This window comes from Nicotiana sylvestris, chromosome 6 (assembly GCF_000393655.2).
Source record: "Nicotiana sylvestris chromosome 6, ASM39365v2, whole genome shotgun sequence".
NCBI lineage: Eukaryota > Viridiplantae > Streptophyta > Magnoliopsida > Solanales > Solanaceae > Nicotiana > Nicotiana sylvestris.
The window spans coordinates 190,060,699-190,072,031 of record NC_091062.1 but is presented as its reverse complement, the minus strand read 5'-3'; the positions used below and the strand labels follow the sequence as shown (position 1 = coordinate 190,072,031).

General features: G+C 39.8%; 2 protein-coding genes across 2 annotated transcripts; one reads left to right on the top strand and one right to left on the bottom strand.

Moving 5' to 3' along the window:
* The first annotated feature begins 5,768 nt into the window (after positions 1 to 5,768).
* LOC138871848 (uncharacterized) lies at positions 5,769 to 6,919 on the top strand. Its single transcript, XM_070149755.1, has 2 exons — positions 5,769 to 5,933; positions 6,008 to 6,919. The coding sequence occupies exons 1-2, from the start codon at positions 5,769 to 5,771 to the stop codon at positions 6,917 to 6,919; spliced, it is 1,077 nt and encodes a 358-aa protein (XP_070005856.1).
* Positions 6,920 to 7,736: 817 nt separating this feature from the next.
* Positions 7,737 to 9,163, bottom strand: LOC138871847 (uncharacterized). Its single transcript, XM_070149754.1, has 3 exons — positions 8,852 to 9,163; positions 8,204 to 8,677; positions 7,737 to 7,808 (listed from the first exon to the last, which is right to left on the bottom strand). The coding sequence occupies exons 1-3, from the start codon at positions 9,161 to 9,163 to the stop codon at positions 7,737 to 7,739; spliced, it is 858 nt and encodes a 285-aa protein (XP_070005855.1).
* Between the last annotated feature and the right edge of the window lie 2,170 nt (positions 9,164 to 11,333).

Sequence of the window (11,333 nt, the reverse complement as noted above, 5' to 3'; positions counted from 1 at the left end):
TATAATGCGGGAATACTTTTAAGTTCTAGGTCGCCCACCAGTATAATGCGGGAATACTTTTAAGTTCTAGGTCGCCCACCAGTATAATGCGGGAATACATTTAAGTTCTAGGTCGCCCACCAGTATAATGCGGGAATACATTTAAGTTCTAGGTCGCCCACCAGTATAATGCGGGAATACATTTAAGTTCTAGGTCGCCCACCAGTATAATGCGGGAATACATTTAAGTTCTAGGTCACCCACCAGTATAATGCGGGAATACTTTTAAGTTCTAGGTCGCCCACCAGTATAATGCGGGAATACTTTAAGTTCTAGGTCGCCCACCAGTATAATGCGGGAATACATTTAAGTTCTAGGTCGCCCACCAGTATAATGCGGGAATACTTTTAAGTTCTAGGTCGCCCACCAGTATAATGCGGGAATACATTTAAGTTCTAGGTCGCCCACCAGTATAATGCGGGGATACTTTTAAGTTCTAGGTCGCCCACCAGTATAATGCGGGAATACATTTAAGTTCTAGGTCGCCCACCAGTATAATGCGGGAATACATTTAAGTTCTAGGTCGCCCACCAGTAGAATGCGGGAATACATTTATGTTCTAGGTCGCCCACCAGTATAATGCGGGAATACATTTAAGTTCTAGGTCGCCCACCAGTATAATGCGAGAATACTTTTAAGTTCTAGATTTTGGAATCAGTAACCCCACCTGAAGACGGAAGGTTACAACAGAGGTCCCCCAAGCAGTATACAATAAAGTCCCCAGCACCAAGAAGCAGACAACTGCAGAGGCAAGCGCGCAATTCAAAAGGAAAAGGGAACGCGTCTCAAAAGAAGCAGTTTGGGAACGTTATAGCATGACCAACATAACAATTTTGATAAGGGAAGCCATACCACTGGAGAGGCCATTGAAAGATTTAAAGAAGAAAGCCATGTTCCCAGCAAATCAAGCAAAGTGATGAGAACAGACATTCAGAAAGGGTGAAGGACCAGCATCATCTCCAAAGTTCACAAAATAAGGGCATCAGAGGAAAGCGTAAGCCGGCAAGAAAACAAGGCAACGAGAACAAGTTGAAGATAGAAGAGATCTCACACTCTAGCTTAACTTCTTGTTTTTCCTATCAAGAACAATGTAACAAGGAGATCAGTGAGCAGTAGCATCCTACAGCAGCATACAACAGCGCACAACAACAGAAAGCACTACAGTCACACGGTAGTCCCAGCTACCAAAATTTCCCGAACTACATTGACCTGATTCCTGTTCAGCCCAGGATATGTAGGAAACCTCTGAAGCAAAGGTTCGGTCAAATCTTTTTCAAAAAATATTTCACACGGAGTACTCGGACGAGCAAAAATCGTCCGCTTTATCTTTGCGCGAAAACCCTTCGTGTCTTCGGGCAAAGAGGGGCAGCTGTAAGCACGTGATTTTTGCTTCACAGACAATCGCTCCAAAAGAAAATAAAAATAATGACAAATGACTTCGCTGTACAATTTTTCGATTTTTCCGTGACATGTGTTATTAGTCATTTGTAGGTCTGTCCATTTCGCATCTAGTCATTATCAAACAAAATACAAAAAATATGTGTCGTTAAAAGAAAATTCAAAAAATATAAATATATGTGCATCGTTCGTTCTAGGTTGTGATTTAACTTACTTAAATATTTTTGTGATAATTGTGTGAAAATGTTACATTGTTGTTGATTTTAATTTCATTATTTTATTATTATTTCATTTTTGTTTAAAAGAAGAAAAAAAAAGCAAAAGAGTGAAGGAAAATCGGGTTAGGCCCAGGAAATGAAACAAAGAATGGGCCCAAACCAGCACAAGTCCGGTCCAAACTAGGCCTGTCCAAGTACGAACCCAAACGACGTCGTTTCAGGGACGGTTAATCTGAGCCATTCATCTCCATTGATCCAATGGCCCTTATTAGCCCTCATGACCCGACCCATTCCCATTTTAACCGACCCCCTACTTAACCAAAACGGCACCGTATTGATAAGCCTCCCCAATCCTGACCATCGATTGTGATCAATCCAACGGCCAGGATTGATTCACCCTCCCCATATATAAACCTGACCCCTTACCCCCACGCCCCAAGCCACACCCCCCTTCAGCCACTGTTCACCATCTTCCCCAGGACCCCTTTCCTCTCAAACCCCTAGCAGCCTAGGTTTTTCCCCCATGAGCCCGGTAACCACAGTTCCGATGACCACCAAAATAACATCCCCGATGCACCCAACCACCCTGAACACAAATCCGTTAATCGTTCACCTCGAATCAACCCGTAGCTTCTCGAATCTTCAAACGAAGATTCGAGCAAAAACCAGATCTACACCGATTGACCCCAAACTCACACCACAGCCCCTCCTGACCTCCCTCACCCCCTGAGTGGCTTTGGTTCCGTTTGAATCTGACTGGAATTGAACGGTTCCCAAATCGAACCTCAAGAGCCCTAAGATTCAAATCTATGGGTTTTGTCCGAATCAGTGGCAGGATCAGGGCCTAGCAGAATTTTACCGAAGCGTTCTCAGTTGGCCCGAGTTCGAGCTTGTGTCAATCTTAGTTTCATTTCCCTGAGGTATTTTTCCTTTTTCTTTTGTCCTCCTAAAATCTATCTGTCGTTCATGTTCTGGTTTGTTTTGTTTTGTGACTCGTCTGTCCATGTGTGTATGTTTTAAGTTAATGATGAATGTGTTTGTTGGTTTTATTTGGTTGTTTGCTGTATTCCCTTGTTATACAGGTGGGCGCCTAATGGTAAAGACATGAAAAATGATATGCCCGCATTATACTGGTTATAGTTTGTATAGCCATCTAAATAAGTGTCGTCAACTGAATTCACTTGAAAGATTGAAAAATTAGGAGTCTGCATTTCAGTACGATTATTGTGCCTGTTTCTTTTATTTTATGATGTTGTTTGTAAGCCTGATATAGGAGCACGTCGATTATAGTGTACACCCTTGACTGCATATTGGATCAATTAGTTGTGAGTTGGTCAGGCTTGGCTCCCAATGTGGCCAACTCATACCATCTGATTGGCACCCCTGTTTGCTTAAAGTTTGAATCATTGCCTGAACTTAGGCAGAGAATTGGCAATTAGCTTTAGAAATCTAACAAATCAGCCTGAAAGCAGTTTGAGTTTAATTAGCTAGTAGTCAGGTATTGGCTGAAATCAGAGAGGTTTATATACTAACTACTAAGAGTTAGGATAATACAGTAATATGCAAGGTATAAGGGTAATCTTGGCATGAGACAGGGTCTGATTAGGGGATAATTTCAGAATATGTCAAGTGGTAATTAAAATATGATTAACCTAGTGCCAATGGGGAATAAGACATAAGAGCATGGGAATTTAAAATGAATACTAAAATGAACCCATAACTCTTGATTAAAGAAAGACAGGCGTGGGGAACAAAGGGCTGACATCAAAAGATGCTTAGGCATGGGGCTTAAAGGGTATGGGCAGTCTGCCAATTGGCAGGGCAGGCAGCTTAGCTGCACTAGGTCGATTAGCTTATAAATAAGCTGTTTTGGAACATAAGAAAGGGCTGGAATTTTGAGTCTTGAGGCTGGAAAACTTTTAGTCTGAAGAAAGGTCTAGTGAGTTTAAAGAAAACTGGAAAACATAAGGTAGTTTCCAATAAACACTGTAACCAAACACTGTCTGAAAGCTATATAAGAATCCATATTGGTCAAGCTGTCTTGGCCAAGTTCTGTTGTTTGCACTGACTGAGTTGCTTGTGATTGTTGAACTGCTGGTGTTGCTGCATTGAACACTCTTTTACTTCTGGTGTTTCATTACTCTTTTTCTGGGATTACTGGTTTGGTACTCGACTATTTGCTGGTCTTCTTTGTTCTGGGAAATATTGTTGGTTGTCTGAGGGTTGTGGAAAACATTTGGTTTGGTTTGTTGCTGTGTTGTTGCTGTGAATCTGCTGTTGCTGTTGTTTGCTGCGTACTACTCAGCTGATCCTTTTCCTTCTTCTTCTGTTCCTCTACATCAGGTACACAACCAAGGCACTATCAAATGTAATTGGAACATTGAGCATGAATGCAAAAAGAAAAGACTTGAAGTTGATTTTCATACATAGATTGTTATATTAGATATCATGTACTGTATGATAATTTTCATTCTTGTGTTGACAATAGAAGCAGCCTGTATGCCCAGTGTATATCAATATAGGTTAGCTAAATGGTAGCTTACATATGTATGCTGATAGGTGATAATATGCTCAATGAAATAGGTTGCATCTCAGATTTAGTTTACTTTGCAGTATATGCTGTAATGTATGCCAAGTATGAAAACTGTACATCATGGGTTAAGTTCTTCCTTTTCTGATTAATGGTCTCATATAACTAGTAAACCCCCTGTTAAGACAAAGAACACAAAACTTGCAATCTCAACCTCGTGAAGGTCGAGTTCAGGTCAAAACAGGCCAAGCAGGTCTGCTTCGAGCAAGTAGTGGCCCAGATTTGGCCCATCACGCATGGGTTGGATTTGGGCCCGTGATTATTTATTCGACTGACTGTGCACGTAGCCTCGTTCCTGATTTTTAAGCATTTCCGAATTCTGTTATAAATAACTTGCAAACATTTAATTAATTAGGACTATCTACCGCTTTCAATTAATAGAGACAAACACGATAAGAAACGTAGTTGCTATAGGATATCCTTTAAAAATAAGAACGAGATGAGCCTCGACGAAAATAAACAAAACGCGCAGGCTGCGGGGCCCTCGTTAAACGTATGGTATCGAAGCATTCAGTTTCCAGGATGGGTCGTTTAGCAAATCTCACGGCCCTCCCAGAATAATAACGCGATAGTCTCTTTAAGCGCGTATCTAATAAATTTACCTTCTTAAATTCGGGTACGCATTTATGTGACCCAAATCCGAATCTCGACGGATTCGAAATGCGTTTCTAATCACGGGTACATTGATTGTGACGTGGTTCGAAATGTATGTCCATGACGTCGCAAATTCCTTAAAAAAATAAGAATGAGATGAGCCTCGCCCAAATAAAAATACAAATTGCGGGGCCCTCAGTAAATATTTGCTTTAAAAATTGTTTAGACTTCGGGATGGACCGTTTAGTAAAATTCCACGGTCCTACCCAAAATAAATACGCTAGTCGCTTTAGGCGCGCCTTTAATAATTTAATTTCCTTAAACTTGGGTGCACATTGATGTGACCCAAATCCAAATCTCAACGGAGTCAAAGTGTGTCGATGACCACGGGTACATTGATTGTAACGTGGTTCGAGATACATTTTATAACGTTGCAATTCTTGATAAAATAACGGTAAATGATAAAAGCGGTTGAAAGATAAAGTTTGCACATAAGTTCATATTGTATTTAAAATCAGATAAATAAGCCAAATGTAACAGTTGAGCGACCGTGCTAGAACCACGGAACTCGGGAATGCCTAACACCTTCTCCCGGGTTAACAGAATTCCTTATCCGGATTTCTGGTACGCAGATTGTAATATAGAGTCATTCTTTTCCTCGATTCGGGATTAAAATTGGTGACTTGGGACACCCTAAATCTCCCAAGTGGCGACTCTGAAATAAATAAACCAATCCCGTTTCGATTGTCCTTTAATTGGAAAAAACTCCCTTGCGCCCCTCGGGTGCGGAAAAAGGAGGTGTGACACCGGCCCCTGTTATTTCCGTTCCTTCTTCTACTGCACTCACCTCTTCTCCGGCTCCTCCTTCGATTATTCCCCCTCCTATTGTTCATCATATTGAAGTTGGTTCTACTAGCAGAACTACTGCTATGAGGAGCGTGACTATTGAAGTTCCCGCCAACAACAACCTTTTGAGAAAATCTGGTGAGGCAGACGTTTGGCTTAAGCCTTTGATTGACTCAATTGAAAAAGAGAAGATGAATAGCCATAGCTGCTTGACTTTGATGAACGACATTCTTCATGCCACTTTGAAGGTATTTTCCTCCTTAAAAAAAATTCTTTTTCTCTTTACTTTTGGATTCTTACTTTCCTTCTTCATTATTTTCAGGCCAACCTTATTGGTACAGAGTTGATGGGCAGAATTTCTCTTTTAGAGAAGGTGGCCCGTGACTCTGAGAAAACAATTCTTGAGGCCGAGAAAATGACTCATGAAGCTCAACTAGAAGCGGCTAATTGGAAAGGGCAATTTGATAGTGCACAAATTGCTATTGAAGATATGCAAGAGAATAGGAGTAACATGGAGCAGCAGGAGCGTGCATTGACTTTGGAATTGGCAGTGGCCAAGGCTTCTTCAAGCCAAGCAGAGAAGGACAAAGAATACCTTGAATCTTCTTTCTCAGATCAGCTATCTAAGGCAAATGAAGAGATTAAAGAATTGAAGGCACTTCTGAGTCGAAAGGATGTTTATGAGAAGGATCTTGCACAGAGCTTGACTCAAACGGACTTGAGGGCCTCTACTGATAAAATTTGTGCTTTGGAAAGTTCCAATGCCTCTCTTCAAATCTCTTTCATTTCCACCTTAGTTGAAAATGAAGAGCTCAAAAGTGAAATTGTTGTTTGGGAAAGAGACTACGAGCTTCTCGAGGATAAAATGGCTGTTGAGGTAAGCTGGACTTTTCTGAACTCTCGCCGTGATGCCTTAACCGAGGCTAGCCAAGAGAACTTTAATTTAGAGTTAGAATTGGCTAAAGTCATGGAAACTATTGAGAAGGCTCAACAACCACTGGACTTTCCATCTCCCGCAATTGAGGCTCCCGTGGTTGAAACTCCTGAAACTGATGTAGCCTTAGTTCAAGTTCCTGAAGTTGAAGCTACCGTGGATCAAGCTCCCGAAGGTGAGGCTTCCGTGTCTCTTGCTCACCTCAACGATCCTGCTGTTTCAAGTCAAGTTGACACCGTGCTTGTGGCTGCTCCTTCTGATGTTGACACCGTTATTTCTGATGCTCCTGTCTCCCAATGACCAGTTTTTATATCTTAACTTTTTTTCCCCTCTTTTTGGAAGATAATGATCAAACCCTTAGTTTGTTTTTAAGGGTTTTTTTAGAAGGAAAAAGTCCCCAGGTCCTATTATGGGGCATCCATATAAAACAATTTTGATGACTAAGTTTATACTTAGTCTTTAGATTTTAAATATATTAAGAAGTTTTTATTACTTCTATTCATTCTATTATTGCCTTTTATATTTAAGGACTTAAAGAATAGCTTACATTTTTATCATTTGAAAATGCTCTATGATTAATCTCATGACTTAATAACATGAGTTTTATAAAAGATGGCCCTTTTATATTTTCGACACTTAATGAAGAAGACGTCTCAACTTCATAATGGTGTTATAATACGATGAAAGGAATAGGAACATACATGGTTTGTTTGAAATAACTTTGACAGGTTTTTATTTATGAACTTTGACAAGTTTTTGAATAATACTTTACATGTATTTGGATTACATCTATAGCTTTCTCGTAACTGTTTTTCTTGTAACAGATTTTTACAAAAGAAAAATGATACACACAAGGTTTTTCCTTATGGTTACAGTCATTATCCTAACTCCATGTATTAGGAAGGGTTTGAGAAGTGACTCTGTTGTTCTCATGAGAAGAACACTATGATGGATGAATTCCATAGCTCTTCATTGCCTTAATGGGAAAGAACACTATAGTGAATGCTATGAATATCGTAACTTCGTAACTTTTGCTCTGCACTTGTTTCTTCTAAACTTGATTTTTTCCTCAAATCTTTGCTTGATTTTCACACATATGTCTGTGTATATTATGTAGTCACCCAAGTGTTTGAGCGTTGAAGTTTGAAGCCTTGAGCACTTGTTTGTTTCTCTCATCTTGATCCTTTTCCTAAAAAGGAAAAACATACAGGACTCGGAGGGACGATTATAGATGAAGACTGCATAACCCGTTTTCATTTCTATCAGAATAATTGTAACCCTAGGCCAGGAATTTTGGGTTACTCCATGTGCCTTAAAGGTCGTGACTCATCATTTAGTACGGGCTAGCTTTTTGCCTATCATCTAAAATTGTTAGTAAAATTAATAATTCAAAAATAAAATTTAAAATGGTTATACCTGACCGTGGGTTTTTCTTAGAAATAGTATCTCTTCATGAACAACATTCCAATGTGAAGGCAGTATCTTGCCATCCATTGTTTCCAGTTCATACGCTCCCTTTCCTGCAACATCACTAATTCTGTAGGGTCCTTCCCATGTTGGACTTAATTTCCTTGAGTTAGTTACCTTTGTAGATTGAAAGACCTTTTTAAGTACGAAGTCCCCAATTTTGAAGAATCTGAGATGCGCTTTTCGGTTGTAATATCGTTCAATGACTTGTTTTTGTGCTGCCATCCTTATTAATGCAGCTTCTCTTCTTCCCTCGAGTAAATCAAGATTGACCTGCATCTCTTCGCTATTAGACTCCTCCGTTGCCTGCATGAACCGTGTGCTCGGCTCTCCTATCTCAACTGGAATCAAGGATTCGGCTTCGTAAACCAACAAGAATGGTGTTTCACCCGTACTTGTTTTAGCAGTTGTTCGATATGCCCATAAAACCCCAGGTAACACTTCAGGCCAGTTACCTTTTGCTTCTCGTAAACGCTTTTTCAAATTGTTAATGATAATCTTGTTTGTTGACTCTGCCTGCCCATTACCCACTGGATGGTATGGTGTTGACGTAATCCTTTTAATTTGCCAGCTTTGAAAAAATTCTGTGACCTGAGCTCCAATAAATTGAGGGCCATTATCACATACGATTTCCTTTGATACGCCGAATCGACATATGATATTTCGCCAAATAAAATCTCTAACTTCCTTTTATTGCACCTGTTTGAATGCGCCTGCCTCTACCCATTTAGTAAAATAATCAGTGAGAACAAGCAAAAATTTTACCTGTCCTTTTGCTTGCGGTAATGGACCCATGATATCCATTCCCCATTTCATAAATGGCCATGGTGCAATGACCGGATGTAACAATTCCGTAGGTCTATGCATATTGTTACCGTACCTTTGGCATTTATCATATTTGGCCACGAAACTTTCTGCCTCTTCTTCCATTTTAGGCCAGTAATAACCTGCCCTAATCAAGGTTCTTATCAATGATCTGCCACCTGCGTGATTCCCACAATGACCCTCGTGTACTTCTCTCATTACATACTCTGTTTGCGAAGGTCCAAGACATCTTGCTAATGGACCACCGAACATTTTACGATATATATTGCCTTGTTTTAAGCAGTATCAAGCAGCTTTTCTTCGAAGTGCACAAGCCTTTCTCTTGTCATCAGGAACGGTTCCATACTACAAAAAAGCAACAATTTCGTTCCTCCAATCCCAAGTTAAATTATTAAAATTTACCTCGTTAACATCAGGATCAATAACTGAATGAAATAAATGTATCACTGAGGCATTTGCATCGTTTGCCACATCGGCCGCGGATACGAGATTAGCTAGGGCGTCTGCTTCAAGATTTTCGTCCCTGGGTATTTGTCTAATTTTCCAATATTGAAATTATTTTATCAATTCCCGTACCTTTTTTAAATACTGCTGCATCCTTGCTTCCCTGGCTGTATAAGTCCCCAGCATTTGATTAACTACGAGTAGTGAATCACTCTTGATTATAATCTAATTTATGTCAAGTTCTCGTGCCAGTTCTAAACCTGCAATCATAGCCTCATATTCTGCCACATTGTTAGTTATGGAATGACATTTAATAGCTTGCCGAATGGTTTCACCCGTAGGTGGTACCATTACTATCCCAAACCTGCTCTTCTCACGTTAGATGAGCCATCAGTGAATAAAGTCCAAGTTCCTAGGTTGGCTCCATTGAACACCAGTAATTCTCTTTCTGCTTCTAACTGTATTCTCTGACTAAAATCAGCCACGAAATCAGCTAATACTTGCGATTTTATAGTAGTTCTAGGTTGGTATGCAATTTCGTATTCACTTAACTCTATTGCCCGTTTACTTAACCTACCTGATAACTCATGCTTATGTAGTATGTTACGTAAAGAGTAGGTAGTTACCACAATGAGGATGACATTGAAAGTAAGGTCTTAACTTCCTAGATGCCATGATTAACGCAAGTGCAAGTTTTTCTAATTGAGGATACCTCGTTTCTGCATCTAACAAAGATTTACTTACGTAATAGATAGGTGATTGTTTACCTTGCTCTTCTCGGACCAAAACAGCACTTATTGCCACCTCCGAAACAGCAAGGTATAAGAGTAGCTTTTCCCCAGCCTTTGGTTTTGCCAATAGAGGCAGATTTGATAAGTACGTTTTCAAATTCCTAAGTGCTTGTTGGCATTCCTCATTCCATTCAAAATGATCCTGCTTTTTAAGAGTTGAGAAGAATTTAAAATACTTCTCTGATGATTTAGAGATGAATCTTCCCAAAGCCGCAATTCTCCTTGTTAACCTTTGAACTTCTTTTTTGTTTGTAAGTATATCAGGGATTTCTTCAATGGCTTTAATCTCTGGTACGTTGCACCTGCATTCTTTAGACCAAAGGGATTTACTTTATAACAATAAGTCCCCCTGTCTGTTATGAATGAAGTTTTTTCTTCATCTGCCGGATCCATTTTAATCTGATTATATCCTGAATATGCATCTAGAAAACTTAACAATTCATGACCTCTCGAATGGAACAAATTTTTAGCAATTTTTGGACTTCTTCTTGAATCACCTGATTCTTGAAAATTCCCTAATTTCTTTTGCTTCACAGGAGTATATGACGGATCTTTATTTAGTTTATGAGTCATCACCTCCGGTGGTATTCCTGTCATGTCGGAGTGGGACCAAGCAAAGCAGTCAATGTTAGTTTTCAAAAATTCGATTAACTTACCTTTCATTCCTTGGTCAAGATTAGCCCCGACATAGACTTTTTTATCAGGCCACTGAGCAAACAACACGACAGGTTCTAATTCCTCTATCGTTGTTTTGATGTCTTCATTCTCTTATGGTTCTTGAATGGTATCAGGTCTTGAGTCTACATCTGTTCACACTTGTTCAGTTGAGGTCTGTGTTGTGGTGTCCTCAACTACCTTCTGTGATTGCTATTTGCCTTCATTTCTAGTGCTTGTATCTGCAACAGAATTAATAGCCCTGGATGTATGATGATCTCCGCGAATTTGACAAATTCGCCATGGCGATAGGAATTTGATAACTTGATGCAAGGTTAAAGGAACAACATCCAGTTCATGGATCCATGGTCTCCCCAGAATCATGTTATAAGCCATCTCCATGTCTACTACCTGGAACTTTGTATCTTTGACGACCCCTTCAGCAAAAGTGGTGAGTGTTAATTCTTCTTTTGTGACGACACTGGAATTATCGAATCCAGATAGAGTATGCGCCTTTGGTATTATTTTCTCTT

What these genes read in the sequence shown, in the direction of transcription:
- LOC138871847 (XM_070149754.1), bottom strand. Translation starts at nt 9,163, where the DNA reads ATGTTCGGTGGTCCATTAGCAAGATGTCTTGGACCTTCGCAAACAGAG. An exon ending in TACCGCAAGCAAAAGGACAG is followed by an intron (nt 8,678 to 8,851) that starts GTAAAATTTTTG and finishes ATTGGAGCTCAG; the next exon opens with GTCACAGAATTTTTTCAAAG. An exon ending in AGGTCTTTCAATCTACAAAG is followed by an intron (nt 7,809 to 8,203) that starts GTAACTAACTCA and finishes TTTCCTTTTTAG; the next exon opens with GAAAAGGATCAAGATGAGAG.
- LOC138871848 (XM_070149755.1), top strand. Translation starts at nt 5,769, where the DNA reads ATGAGGAGCGTGACTATTGAAGTTCCCGCCAACAACAACCTTTTGAGA. An exon ending in TTCTTCATGCCACTTTGAAG is followed by an intron (nt 5,934 to 6,007) that starts GTATTTTCCTCC and finishes CATTATTTTCAG; the next exon opens with GCCAACCTTATTGGTACAGA.